The sequence below is a fragment of the Gracilinanus agilis genome, chromosome 5, assembly GCF_016433145.1.
Source record: "Gracilinanus agilis isolate LMUSP501 chromosome 5, AgileGrace, whole genome shotgun sequence".
Taxonomy (NCBI): Eukaryota; Metazoa; Chordata; class Mammalia; order Didelphimorphia; family Didelphidae; genus Gracilinanus; species Gracilinanus agilis.
The window spans coordinates 238849047-238864710 of NC_058134.1; the positions used below are offsets into that span (position 1 = coordinate 238849047).

General features: G+C 36.3%; 1 protein-coding gene and 1 pseudogene across 1 annotated transcript in view; one reads left to right on the forward strand and one right to left on the reverse strand.

The window, feature by feature from the left end:
* The window catches only part of EEA1 (early endosome antigen 1), a 113952-nt gene that overhangs the window by 79163 nt on the left and 19125 nt on the right, over nucleotides 1–15664 (forward strand). The window contains exons 21-24 of the mRNA XM_044679166.1: nucleotides 3251–3433; nucleotides 11910–12095; nucleotides 12906–13037; nucleotides 13773–13958. Of these exons, the coding sequence (XP_044535101.1) occupies nucleotides 3251–3433; nucleotides 11910–12095; nucleotides 12906–13037; nucleotides 13773–13958 (687 nt within the window). The remainder of the gene's footprint in view (nucleotides 1–3250; nucleotides 3434–11909; nucleotides 12096–12905; nucleotides 13038–13772; nucleotides 13959–15664) is intronic.
* On the reverse strand, nucleotides 6669–8965 carry LOC123249231 (annotated as a pseudogene).

A 15664-nucleotide genomic window follows, 5' to 3' on the forward strand; every position in this document is an offset into this window, starting at 1 on the left:
TTATATTAGAGTTTTCTAGCTAATTTTTCCATTTCACTTTCTCCCTCCTTCATTCCATCCTAACAATGCCAAAGTCATTTCCCTTATGCACACTGCTGATCAAGTCCTTCTGCTGTTTAGAAATTGTAATGGCTTTCCATTACTTATACAATAAAGTATATTCTTCTTAGCATGGCCTTCAAACTCTCTCCATTATAGTTTCAGCCCTTCTTCATACTACCTTCCAGGTTGAATGGACTACTTTCTCTTTCTTGAACCTATCTGCCTCTCTCTATCTATTTCTCCCTATCCTTTGGCTTTCTACTTTCATTATGTCTGGAGTATAAGCCTTTCCATCTCTGCCTTTTGAAATTCTATTTATCTCCTTCCTGGTTAAGTACCACTAATTCTACAAAGACTTATCCACCCACCAATATCAGGTAGCATTAATTTTCTTTTCCATTTTATGTGTGTATTTATCCTAAAGCCCTTTGTCTTATATTTCTGTTACTTCTATCTCTCTTGGATTCTGTTTAAACTCTTAAAGAACTGGGACTCTCTGATTTAACCTTTTCTCTTGCCATAACTCTTTGCATCCAGAAAAAGTCATTTTATTGACTTTAATTCTATCTAAAGCAATATTAGATTATGTTAGTATGTTAGAAATTGAGAATTTTTAGAAATGCAGTGCTCTTAGTGAAAATAACAAAAATTAAGCTCATAAATGAAATAACATTTGAAAATATCAGTAGCATCAAGTTTCATAGAATTAGAAAAAAACCATTGTTTTCTATTTTAAGTGTAACCATAAGAAGCATTAGTTTTGTGACCTGTTTTAAGTTTATTTCTGTTCTTTTTTTTAACTTTACTTTAACTTTTATTTTTTTAAACCTTTACCTTCCATCTTAGAATCAATACTACATATGAGTTCTAAGGCAGAAGAGTGGCAAGGGCCAAGCAATGGGGATTAAGTGACTTGCCCAGGGTCACACAAGTAGGAGGAAGTATCTGAGGCTAGATTTGAACCTAGGATCTTCTGCCTCTAGACCTGGTTCTTAGTCCAGTGAGCTACCCAGCTGCCCCTTTTAAGTTTATTTCTAGGCACCACTGCAGACTTTATTTTTTCTCTCCTTTTTGTTCTTCTATGTACTCTATCATGTATGGACTGAAAACCATCTTTATCCTGAAGGAGAGATTTATTTAGGATATCTTCTTAACTGAAAAAGTTAGTGTTTCTCCCCACTCTGGTGATGGAGCTGTTTTGATTTGTATGTATACTTTTTGTAGGTAGACACTAGATTAGCAATATGAGTACTTAGAAACATGATACAGTTTTATCTAGAAAGAATTCAGTGGCATGAAATCAAAACAAAACCACTTTTTTATATTATATATGTGAATGGTGACAAAAGACAGAATATCCTTATCCAATGTGTGTTTTAATTTAGGTTTTGAAATCTTATTTTTGAATCACAGTCTTTAAAACATCTAGTACAGAGGTGTCTTTAGATGTTTCCCCTCTTGATGTGCCATATCCTCACTGATTTTTTCAATCTTTTTTTCTTGAGTTTAGAAGTTTTCAGACATTTCTTTCAAGACTTTGGCTAATGGGTATAAGTTTGTTTACTGGATAGTCTGGTCCAGGATTTTGAAATTAAGGAGAATATTTCTTACTGGTAGCTCACGCATTCCTCATTGAACTGGATGATGGAATAAATAGCCTGTTTATTAACCTTATAAGAGATGATTCTGCCTGGGGCAGGGAAATAGAATAGTCGGCCTTTGTATAAAAAAAATCAAGTTTAAAATGACCTTGGGAAATTAGAAAAAAAGATAAAAACACAGATGGCAACTCAGTAAGGACAAGTATAGAAAGGTAGATATACTTTGGGAAAAAATATAAGCTTTATATGAAAATGTTATGAAATACAGGGAATTTATAAGCTGATGGTATGCCAGAAACATGGCCCTAAATTTAAAAAATGAACAATCCTGTAATATATAAAAGTAAGTATAGAATGCAGGAACTATGAGGTAGTTCTGTTGTTATGGTTAGTTATATTATGCTATGTTGTTACGGTTCTCTTATGCTGGGACAATTTTAGCATCTTTGTGGAGAACTTGGGAATGGATTCTGCTAAGAGCCACAAATATTGTATAATTTAAAGGACTGGAAAACAAAATCAGTGAGAAAAAATCAAAGGTATTTTAGCATAATGAAGAGAATTAGTTTCAAAGCACAATTTAACAGTTATTTCCAAAAACACAAAAACATCCCATAGGAAGATGATGCCCCCCACATTGGTCTATATCTCCTCTGAGTATCAAACAAAATAAAGACAGAGCTAAAGTATAACATGAGTGGATCATGTTGCATCTAACATTTTTAGGGAGTTTGTGGGATAGCCTATGGCGAAGTTGTCATTTGCCTGAGATAGTTTAAGCCGGGGTTTATTAAGGGAGCCCATAAAGAGTGAAAAAAAAATTACATCTTTATTTTCATGAACTTCTGGTTTTCTTTGTACTCACATATATTTTATTTTATGCTTCCAAAGACATTCTGAGAAGGGATCCATGGGCTTTACCAGACTTCCAAAAGGTTATCTTGAAACAAAAAAGGTGTTAAAAAAACTTTTTTTCCAGAATAACATTTTCCACACTTGGGCTCACAGCAATATTCCAAATTAACTCTAGTTTCTGCTCTGTAACAGATAATTTTATTAGTCTCTCATAGAAGACTAGTCTTTACATCTGTCATCATAAACCAGCTCCTTGGACCACCCAGAATCATAGTTGGATAGTGATCTTTGCAGATGAGGACACCAAGGTCCAAGGAGATCAGACTGACTTCCCTAGGGCATAGGAGTAAGTTCAGAAGGGACATTTTGAACTCAGGTTCTCTGACTATACGCAGTCAATACATTTTCAAATTACTTAGGTTGTATGAAAATTAATTGCTGAAGTAGGTTTTTTGTTTTGTTTAATGTTGGTATTTTTGCTCATCACTTTAAAAAATTAAGTGGGAATATGGCTTCTTTGACTTTGTAGTTTTTTCACCAGTGTGCTAAAATTATGGTCAAAACTTAAATTCTTTTTTTGAAAGAAAAAGAATTTTAGTACCTAAAGCTACAGCCTGCTCTTTTCTCAGATATACTCCCAGTGTAATAGAATAGAACACAAATTAGTCTCTGAATAAGTCCAGCTTCTCGTTTTATAGTTCTTTTGCTATTTTCCAATATGTAATTGTTAAGCCACCACTTGTGTGTTTCAGACAGAGCTTGAGACCAAACTACAGCAGCAGATAACACTGTCATCCCAGGACCTTGCAGCAGAGAGAGACAAAATCTCGGCATTACAGAGCATGTATGAAAAGAGTCAGGAAAACCTCAAACAGCTTCAGTCTGACTTTTATGGGAAAGAGTCGGAGCTGCTAGCAACAAGACAAGATCTCAAGGTATGCTGAGCTGTGAATTCAGCAGATATTTGTGCAGTGAGCAAGCATTTATTAAGTTCCTTATCCTCTGCTAGGCCAGGAGAGAGAACTTACATTCTGTTGAGGGAAACAAATATGTATGTGTTTATAGTGAAATACAAAATATAGATAAGGCCAATGCAGATATCTATGTGTGTGTGTGTGTGTGTGTGTGTGTGTGTGTGTGTGTGTGTGTGTGAGAGAGAGAGAGAGAGAGAGAGAGAGAGAGAGAGAGAGAGAATGAGAGAGAGAGAATGAATTTATTTGTTTATTTATTGGGGTGGGATCTAATAGCTCCAGAGTTCAGAAAGGGCTTTATGTAGGAGCCGACAATTGAATTGATCTTTAAAGAAAACCAGGGATTCATTCCCAAGGGGAGACTTGCAGGGGTAGCACATTGCAGATGGATTCAAGGTCCAGAGATGGAAGATGTGGACCTTTGGGTAGAGGAAGAGAGGGTGGGCTAATTTAGTTGGAATACAGAGTGGAGAAACATCTAAATAAAGTGGTGAAGGTAGGTCAGAACTGTTTACAAAATCCTTTAAATGCCACAGGCTTGGATCATACATCCTACAGGCAATAGAGAACCATCGGAGCTTTTTTTTAAGGGGAAGGCCACAGTCACATCTGTGCTTTAGGAATCATTCTGGCAGCTAGATGGAGGCAGAATTGGAGCCAGAGAAGCCTGAGAGGAGACCTTTCAGGAAGGCATTGTAACAATCCAGATGAAAGGTGGAGGCTGTCCTGTGAGGGGAAAGGAGGCCATGAATGGGAGAGATGTTGTGGAAGTAGAATCTACAAATCTTGGCAAGTTATTACATCTGGGGAGAGAGTGTGGAAGATTGAGAGGTCAAGAGTTATTTCAAAGTTCTGAAACTTGGGGACCAAGAAGATAGTGGTACCTTCAACAAATGGGAAATTAGGAAGAGAATGTTGTTTGGGGGAAAAAGTAATATTGATTTATATATAAGAAGAACTCTTGAGTGCTTATGAAAAGAAATTACTAGGTTTTTTGTTTGTTTGTTCGAAACCCTTATTTTCTGTCTTAGTAACAATTCTTTGAGGCAATAGGGCAAAGGCTAGGTAAATGGGATTAAGTGATTTGTCCAGGTTCACACAGCTAGGAAGTATCTGAAGTCAGATTTGAACTAGGATCTTCACAACTTCAGGCTTGGTGTTCTATCCATTGTGTCACCTCCTTGCCATTTGACTTGTATTTAAATTTTGAAAAATTTTAAAGTGTTTTTTTCTCTTAATGACATGTCAGTTGCTTAAAAATATGCAAAGCATGATTGTTCAGACTCATCAAGAAGAAATAAAACAACTAAGATACAGGCATCTCCTTCAAAATTCTTAGAATTTAGTATGGTAGAAAACACAAATATACAAGTCACCATAATAAAGAATAGTGTGGTTATAGAAGCATGCATAAGTAAATTCTGTTATATGTAATTGGAGCTAATGATACAATATAGCCTTTTTTCTTTAAGCTCTTACATTTTGTCTTAGAATCAATAATACTGTGTATTGGTTCCAAGGCAGAAGAGCAGTAAGGCTAGGCTTTAGGAGTTAAGTGACTTGCCCAGGGTCACACAGCTGGGAAGTGTCTGAGGCCAGATTTGAACTTGAGACCTCCTGTCTCTAGGCCCAACTCTTAATTCATTGAGTCACCCAGCTGCCCTCTGAATTCAGTCTTAAAGAAATATTCATTTGCAAATATATTTATTTAGGCTGCTTTTGCCATTCTATTATGAAATGTCATCATTTGTTGGTTTAAGGAAAGTCCTAATTCTGAAGGACTTGTGACAAAGAATGCTATCCACCTTCAGAGAAAGAACTATTGAAGTTGGAATGCAGATGAAAGCATACAATTTTTTACTTTAGTTTGTGTTTTTATTTTAGGGTTTTGGTTTTATATGAGTATCTCTTTCAGTAGTGACCAATATGGAAGTATGTTTTGCCTGATAATACATCTATAACCCAGATCACATTGTTTACTATCTCTTGGAGGGAGACAATTTAGAACTTATAATTTTGGAAAAATATGGAAATTGTTACATGTAATTAGGAAAATATATTTTTTTTTTAAAAAAGGTTCTATGTGCTTTTTAGGTGAATATTTTACATGATTGTGGGTCCCTGGTAGGAAATAGAAAGGTAAGGATAGTTCAGTATTAGAAAAACAATAAAAAATAAAAATATTAATAACAAAAGAAATAAAGCACAAAAGATGATGTCAGTGATATAAAATTAAGGTTTTACAAAAATGAATTCAATATACTTAAAAGATACAAACTGGGGGGAGTTATTTACCAGAGATATTGAATATCTCTGCTAGAAGTCTGATGTTCAATATCCATAGAAATTGATATTAATTTTATTTAAGATCCAATTCCCAGTTGACAGGTGGTTTTAGAACATGTACAATTTTAAAATTGCTTGGTATCTACTAAAATTTTAATTGGAAATATATAATATGGAAACAAATTTGATTTGTGTGACAACTGCCAATGATGTAAGTGCATACTGTTTGTCAAGTACTGGGGATACAAAGACTGAAACAGTTCCCAAGATAACTCATATGCCTTTAATTATATTCAGATAAGTTTGATGTTATTTCAGGGAGACAGTTGATATCAGTAGCCTAAGGGGTCAGGAAAGGTGGAATTTGGAGTGAGCTTTGGAAGAAACTAGGGCCTTTGAGAGATAGGGAAGGGAGTTCATTCCTAGTTTGGGGGGATAATCAGTGAAAAGACCTAGAAAGAAAAAAATAGAATATTGTTTTAAAGAATCCAAAACAAGGGCTTTTAGAAAAAGCTTTAGGTGCACTGTAAGCTTAGATTTTTCCCCCCATGTGTACTTTTAAACAATGGAAGTGTCAAAAAAAGAGGGTCAGCTGCGTGTTAGACTAGGTCACTTTCTCATCTATGGATGCTGCCCAGAGGAGGGATCTTTAGAGGTAGAATTCTAATAGAGAGGCAGAGTTTGTATCAGTGTGGCTATTTATCCTCCACACAAGCCTTCCAGAGTCCTTTTATTTTGGAATATCCTGTAAACAATCAAACCACCAGAACATGATTGTACATCAGTAAAATGTTCTCTTGCACTAAAGACAAAAGAAAAAATTGGAAAGGTATTTAGAGATGTACACGAAACTGGTAGGCAATTCAAGGCATGATAATCTCCATCAACAATCCCCCACATCCCCTCAAAAAAGTCATGCTGTTAGATTCATCATTATGGATACAAATGGTGCATAATTGGCCAAACGGATCCAACAAACACTGGTATCCAGGCTGGCATATTGGCACCTAATATGTAACTGGTGGTGGTCAAGAAATGGGTTTAAAAAAATCTTCCCTTTCTTCATGTTCTTTTCCAAAGTTCTGGAAGCATTCTGTTGCTTCAAGATCCTCTGCTGGGCTTCCCAGTTGGCTTTGATCTCAGACTGGTGCTGCTTCTCATGCTTTGTGCTGGGCTTTGTTATGTAAATCTTGGAAGTTGTGATGGAATTAATTGGAGATTGATGTAATGAGTTAAGGCTATAAGATCCTAATGGGTCACCTAGATAAAATAGTAATCCCAAAAGGTCAACCCAAATATAGTTGGTACTGTAGGAGAATGTGTGGAATCTTCTTACTCCTATCCCAAGATAGCAAACAGTTGTTTTTAATCCCAAGATAGCAAACAGTTGTTTTTAGGGCTAGCAGTCTGAACTTGAGGAATCAGCTGATTGGGGAACACAGCTGACCCTTGTTCTAACTGAAGCCCTAATAAGTTGAGGGAGATAGCTATATTCCCTTAACTGACAAGCTAGTAGACCAGGATGTTAGGTCTATCAAACGAATTAGTTAATCAACTTGTTCTGACTGCGGATTACTCTTAAATCTTTGATGATGATAATACTAAAGGTAAAACCCTTTCCCTGGCTGTCACAGGACTCTGACAACTGAAGCCTCTCACTGGAACTTTTGAGAATCACAGGCAAGTAAAGCTGGCTTCTTTAAAATATAATTTACTTGTTGTAGAGTTCAGGGAAGAGGGAGAAAAACAGGGTAGATGAGGGAAAGTGGGAAATAGGATTTCCTAAATTAATCTAAGTTGATAGCTACTTGTTGGATCTTCAGATGATGATTATTGATCAAGGATCTTTGTATGGCTGGCAGCTTGGCCAGGCCTGGGTGGCCCAGCCCTAGCTCAAGGTTGACCCTGTTGATGATGGATTTTCTTTGGGTAGTTCTTATTGATAATAAGTCAGAGAACTGAGATTGATGGATACAGTTGGATGACTCTGTAGTTGAAGTTGGTTTGTGAGTAATGAATGAATAAGCTGTGCCTAAGCCCCTATTCCACCCTTGCCCAATATCTCCAAACTGAAACCCAGTAGTTCAGATCTGTTCCTTATAAAGGCAATTTTCTAACTGCCCTGGCTCATTCATACCAAGCTCATTTGCTCATGATACTGCTGCAGCTTAGCTTCCAAGTCCTTGAGCTTTTGCACCTTTTCTTTGACCTTCATCTCATACACTTGCTCCATCTCCATCTTCTTCATCTTCACTATGTGCTCCCTTCTTTTTTCCTCCATTTTGGCCAGAGGGCTCTTGGTCAGCTGTCCTTTTTTCTTGTTGTTGTCCTTACTGTTATACATCACGGCTGCCAGCTTTCAGCTCCTATAGTTCTCATAGTACATTTTGTTCATCATGTCCTTCATATCCTGCATGTGAGTTCTTATCAACATATTTCTTAGAATTGTGAAATCACAATGATCACCATTTTCAACTTCTGTAACACCTCAAGGATACTGCCTTCCCTTGGACCTTTTTGTCATTAACTTCAATGATAGATTTACTATCAAACACAGCAAGAGGCAAACTGCCCTTTATCTTTTTGAAAAGCTTATTTTATTCTTCATTTCATTTTATGCTCTTGAATTTCCTTCATTTTTTTCTTCTTAAATGCTGGTACTCTTTTGGGGCTAGTGTGTCTGCTTTGGCGTTGGGGAGATGATGTTCCCCTTATCGTGCAAACGTGTCATGAACTCAGTGTCCATCGGCTTGAGGCCATGTCCTGAAGGGGCAGTGAAATAGAAACAACATTGCACCCTCCTGTCTGGCATCTGCCATCTGTTCACCTGAGGTTCTGTGTTCAGATAACCCTCAAATTTACTGTCAATGTTGTCACTACCAGGTTGTCAGTAATTACTATAGGCCGCTGCATCATCTAATCAGGTGTATCCACTATTGTGAGCAGCATCTGCACGCCTCCTTCGATTGTTCCACCTGTACAGCCTTTTCAATTCTTTGCGAAGGCCCTGGATACTGTGAAGAATATGTCTGTTAGGAATAATGAATTGATTAACATTGACTTCCCCAGTCCAGATTCTCCTACTACCATAAGCATGAATTCAGACCTTCTCTTCATTAGATTTTTGTCAACTTAATTCAGGAGATTCGCAGATCTCGTGTAGCCTTCAAGGTTCTTCTGTTGAGCCAGGGCGCTGTGGCCACTCCTCTCCTCGGCCCCCCACTCACTGACCAGCCTCCCCGCCTACGGCTTCTAGTACCTTTGTTAAGAAAACCTCATGGATGCTGTGGTCCATAGGATCACTGGGCATTGGACCACAACATTCGCCTAGTAAAAGCCTGAGTTAAAATTCAGATTCAAGTCTGTCTGACAGCCATTCCAGTCCTCTCTCTGCCCCTTTATATGTGACTTTTATTTACAAAATATAGTTACTGGGACAGCTAGGTGGCTCAGTGGATAAAGAGCCAGACCCAGAGATGGGAGGATCTGGTGTCAAATCTGGATACTTCCTAGCAGTGTGACCATAGGCAAGTCACTTAAACCCAGTTGTCTAGTCCTTACCACTCTTCTTCCTTAGAATCTGTATTTAGTCTTGATTCTAAGATGGAAAGTAAGGGTTAAAAAAAGAAACCCAATTACTTCAGGTTTTAAAGTAACTAGAATGTTTGTTTGTTTTTTTTTTAAACCCTCACCTTCTGTCTTAGAATCAATACTGTGTTTTGATTCCAAGGCAAAAGAATGGTAAGGGGTAGGCAATGTGGGCAATGGGAGTCAAGTGACTTGTCCAGGGTCACACAGCTGGGAAGTGTCTGAGGCCAGATTTGAACCAGGACCTCCTGTCTCTAGGTCTGGCTCTCAATCCACTGAGCTACCCAGCTGTTCCCCTGGAATGCTTTTTGAGAAAGTATAAGGTAGATAATTTCCATATTTTATTTTTGCATTTTGTTAGGGAAAAAAAAAAGTGAAGTAGTGCCTTACGGGTAGAGTCTGATGAGAAACAAGCCAGCCAAAGTCAGATTATGCTGCTTCACACAAAGGTACTCCCAGCCATCAAGGTTTCCTTCTGTTTCAGGGAAATGAGCAGATCTCATAATCTTCGTTGTTAGTTGGACCCACATGATCTTTGGAATTAAGAAAGTCAGAATTGAGCTGTGTTTCTAGCACCACCTGCTGGAATATCTATGAACTATCATTTTTTAATTGACTTCATGGGATGTGTTAGATTCTGTTTTGTTGTTAGATAAATCTCATTTCTAGTTTTACTTATGAGCATTATGCTTTGGATTATTTACATGATAAGGTTCAGAGAAAGGTAACTATTGAAGTTTAAAATAAATTCTGAGAATCCAAGTATCATCCCTTTTCAGTCTCCTACCATCAGACATAAGGCAAAGTTACTTTTTTAGAAAAGAGAAGGAAACCTCTTACAAAGATTTACTTTAAAATGTTGAGGGTTAGGTATATTTCTGTATAATAAATAGTTTGATGAGGATGATTTTTTTGGAGGGAAGATTCTAGAATAGACTAAGTAAGTAATTTTTAAATGATCACAGCAAATCTCAGATTTAACTCAGAGATCATATGGATTTGCATCTTTTATCCTCTCACATTTCTTGAGATTCATCATATTCATTCATCCTTCTTTGTGACACCATTCTTTCAACAAGCATTTCATAAAGTTCCTACTATGCTTGGTTCTCAGGGTACAAGACCCATATAAAACAGTCTCTGCCCTTACTGACATTCCATTATGATCATAGATCAGTTTCCTCAACTATAAAATGAAGAGGTAGGTTATTTCAGCTCAAAAACTGTGATTCTGTGACAACAATTTAATTAGCCATTTCTCAGACCTGGGTACCTATATTATTTCCAGCTTTTGCTACCAAAAGTTTTAAGTTATAAATTATAAATATTTTGTTATGTAAGATCAGTCTTGCTGCCTTTGAATTCCTTGGCATATGTGCCCAACAGTGGAATATTTGGGTCAAAGGGTATGAACAGTCAGATGACTAAATTATATAATTCCACAATTTTTTTCTGCAGCGATTGAACTTAATCTTAGCTCTATAAACTATATGCCTGTCTTTCTGAAGTGTCTCCAACTTTGATCATTTTTACCTTGTCATCTTTGCTTTGAAATTACTTCACATTATAGGAAACCTCACCTGTTTTGATTTATATTTCTCTTATTAGTGATTTGATTACAGTTTTTCAATAGTTTACAGGTCTACTTCTGAAAATTATACATTCATATTCTTTAACCCTTACTTACCTGTTGTGAAATGGCTTTTGGTCTTATGTATTTGTCTCAATTTGGCTTCTTAACACTGATCTTTTGAATATCTAGTGACTAATGATTAAGTAACTATAGTTTCATACTCCCTTTGCCAATACAATTCCCACTTAGAGGGGTAGCCTGCTTAATGCTAGGGCCACATCTCTTTGGCAAGGAGATTTTTGTATGAGAGCCACTTAGCAAGCACTTGGGTCCTTAACCAAGGTTCGAAAAGAATCCTTTCCATTCTTTCCCTTTAGCCTTTATTCACTCACTTTCTTCCCTCTTTTCTTCTCTTCTGTTCTGTTCTCTTCTCTTCTGTTCTGTTCTGTTCTGATCTCTTCTCTTCTCTTCTCTTTTCTTTTCCTCATGTATTGACTTATGTGTAATACAATCACTTTGCAAAGGACTTTCCTCTTTCTGTTAAAGACTCTATCATTTTAGGGTTTATTCTAAATTCTCCAGCACTCAGTCAGAACCTCACAATTTAGCTCTTAAACTAGTTGCTTTCCTATGCTCACTATTTCATGTTGCCTTTGTCTCTCCTACTTGATTTTAAACTCCTCAAGGGCAAGGACCAAATCAAATACCTCCTCCCAAAGCACCTATGAGAGTGCCAAGTATATTGTTTGTACTCAATAAACTCTTTTTGGTTGATTCTGTATATTTCAAAATATAATTTTCTTCCTTTTCAAAATTTAAAAACAGCATTATAGGACTCACTTTTGTTTTTATTAAGCAAAACAACCCGACTTATTGAGAATTCTTTCTCTTATGTGTTTTGATTAAAGTGTTTAAGATTCCTTCCCTAGTAGAAAGCATTTGTATTTTTCACAAATGTTTATTAACAAGTATTTGTAATTCTCTTTTTCTTAGTCAGTAGAAGAAAAGCTCTCTCTGGCTCAGGAGGACTTGATTTCAAACCGAAACCAACTTGGAAATCAGAATAAAATGATTCAAGAACTTAAGGTTGCCAAGACTTCTTTGCAGCAAGATATGGCCAAAAAAGAGCAGCAGTTACAAGAGCAGAGGGAAACACTACAGACTATGCAAAAAGACAAGGTAACTCTTCTGTGTTTCTCTCCTGAACCTGGACCTCAAATTTGAAAGGGACAGAGACCTTTGAGGCTTTCAGTTTTACTCAGTATATGGACCCCTTTTACAATGTCCCTCATCTAGCCTTCTGTATGTGAACACTTTCAACTATGGAAAACTAGGTCATTTTTGTATCATTTAAATTTTCATTCTTCCCTATTTTAAACCTGAACCTTCTCTATAACTTCTGTCTATCAACCTTCTGGAGTTTATAGGATGCTTGATTATTCATCCATCCTAAATCTCTTCAAATATTTGAACATCTCTCATGTGTATTAACTCCATTTCATCTCTTCTCCAGGATACCCATTCCTAATGTTTTTAGCTAGACTTCATATTACTTTGTTTCTAGCCCCCTGATAACAATATATATGATGAAACCATTGTGGTAAGTGTGTTATTTGTGTAGAAACATTTATCTTTAGTTCTTTTCTTGGCAGAGAAATACATATTTTCATACAAAATGAGAAAGACACTTCTTATTTTTGGTTTTATAGCCAAAGTAATGACCTGTTATGAAATCATAAAAGGGAAAGAAACTTGGCATAAGAGATATTTCATTTGGAAAGGTATTTTGATGGGAAAGTCAAGTGTCTTTTTGCAATCTGTCCTTTATGTTTTATTGACATATTTAAAAAAAATATTATGATGTTTCAGTTTGTTGTATATTAAATACTTGTAAGTTAAACAAAGTTGTTCATAAGAAAAATTTAGCATTATCTTTTGATATTGAATTGACTATTTCAGTTAAATTTTTCTTAATTTCCTTTTCCCTAGTCCCTGAAAGAGAAAGAACTAGCTAATGAAAAGTCCAAATTGATGGAAATACAAGAAATTAAGGGTAGACAGGAAAAAGAAATTGCCAAACTGAGTGAGGAACTTGGGTCCTGCAAGCAAGAAAGCCTAAAGGTGAGTTGGCTAGAATGTCTTTTCTGATGTGGCATGTTTTTGTGGACAAATACCACACTTACCCAGACTGCTTTGATAATGCTCAATATCTAAATACTTATGTTTCTTTGAAATTAAAAAGTCAATGCAGAAACATAGGAATTAAGGTTCTTTTAAAAGAATAGGAAATTATTGAAATTTCCTAAAGACCATGAAAAAGTAGCACCTCTGGAGTTAGAGACATCTAGTCAAGTCCCCTCATTTTACAGTGGATCAAAATAAAGAGAAATAGGCTTGTCCAAAGATAAGCTGTAAGCAACAGAATAAAAACAAGACAACCCTAAGAATTTAGGTTCTGTTAAGATTCAATGAAGGAATTTTATTTATGATCATCTGTAGGAAGGGATGAAACTTTTTTGCTTTTTTTTGCTTTGGAAGTTGGCTTCCAGATAATCCAGAAATATTACTTTTAGAGGTTAAATGGATAACTCTTTTTAGACTGCCATTTTTTTTTCATTTTATATCACAGAAAATTGGAAATAGCTTGCCTTAAGCATAGCTTTGGATCATGATGCATAGTCTTTATTTATCTACCAAGTTTTTATAACTTAGAAAAATACGATTTCCTCTGTTTGGGGACTGAGGAGAGGGATTAGAATAGGGTGAAATGTTGTTATTATTATTATTAAATTATTAATTACAGGCAATTTGTAAGTGTATTTTGCCATTTTTAGTGCTGTTTCTTTTTTCTGACAGGAAATAACAAATCTAAAAGATGCCAAACAGTTATTGATTCAACAGAAACTAGAACTACAGGGCAAATTGGATGCCTTGAAATCAACTCTCGAACAGGAAAAGAAGAAACAACAAATAGTCAAAGATCAGTTAAAAAAGACTGAAGATGATCTAAAGAAAGAATTCACTGAGAAGGAAGCTAAACTGGTTAGTAAGTTTCTTTCCCACCATCTTTTTTTATGCCTCTACTTATACATATACTGCTCATGTCACCTCCTTTGCTCAAAAATCCACAGGGACTGTATTTCCTTGTGTAAAAAGTTCATTCTCATTAGTTTGACAGTGAAGAAGCTACATTACCTTTTCCAGTCTTATCTCATATCACACATAACTCCTATCAGACACCCCATTCTAACTGGACTACTCTTCAGCTCCTAAACACACCTTTTGTTCTTCTGTCTTCATGCTTTTGCTCACATTGTTCCCTCTCCTTTTCATCCTATACTGAGTCCCGATCCACCCTAAAATGACACTTTTCTTGTGAAGCTTTGTAACAGCTTTTTCCTTTGAGCTTCACACATAGCACTATTACAACTCTTTGTCATATATTATTTTTTATTGTGGTTATTTGATTATCTATTAGTCCGGTGATTCCCAAAGTGGGTGCCACCGCCCCCTGGTGGGTGCTGCAGCGATCCAGGGGAGCGGTGATGGCCACAGGTGCATTTATCTTTCCTATTAATTGCTATTAAAATTAAAAAAAAATTAATTTCCAGGGGGCTGAGTAATATTTTTTCTGGAAAGGGGGCAGTAGGGCAAAAAAGTTTGGGAACCACTGTATTAGACTAATTTTTAGTTAATTAAAAAATCAAATTAAAAATGGTATTTGGAAAAAACTGTACTAAGTTAATAAATTTCAGGAATTTTAAAAAATAAAATGAAAAAAACCAAATCCTGTTCCCATTCCCTTTCCTGGCATGGAGGTGGCTATGCCAAAGGCGATGCCAATAAAGCATAAATTCTGGCATCTTCTATCAAGCTCAGGTTTCTTTTTTTTCCTCTTTTTTTAAAAAATACTGAAATGGTTTGTTCTTTTTTCCTCTCTTAAAATTTAAAAATAATTATTTAGAATATATTTTCATGGTTACATGATTCATGATTTTTCCTACCCCTCTTTCCTCCCTCCTCCCAGAGCGGACAAGCAGTTCTACTAGGTTACATGTACATCATTGTTCAGAACCTATTTCCATAGTATTCATATTTGTAGTAAAGTGATCTTTTAATGCCAAAACCCCAATCATATCCCCCTTGAACCACATGATGAATCATATTTTTTTTTCTGCATTTCTGCTTCCACAGTTCTTTCTCTGGATGTGGATAGTGTTCTTTTTTAGAAGTTCCTTTGGATTGTCCTAGATCGTTGCATTGTTGCTAGCAGAGAAGTCCATTACACTTGATTTTACCACAGTGTATTAGTCTCTGTGTACAATGTTCTTCTGGCTCTGCTCCTTTCCCTCTATATCAGTTCCTAGAGGTTGTTCCAGTTCACATGGAATTCCTCCAGTTCATCATTCCTTTGAGCACAATAGTATTCCATCACCAACAGATACCACAGTTTGTTCAGCCATTCCCCAATCGATGGACATCCCCTCATTTTCCAATTTTTTGCCACCACAAAGAACTCAGCTGTGAATATTTTTGTACAAGTCTTTTTCCTTATTATCTATCTTTTTGTGGTACAAACCCAACAGTGGTATGGCTGGATCTGAGGGCAGACATTCTTTTTTTTTTTTTTTTTTTTTTTTTTAACATTTATTAATATTCATTTTTAACATGGTTACATGATTCATGCTCCACCTTTCCCCTTCAACCCCCGCCCCCGCATCCCACCCCCCCACCCTTGGCCGATGCGC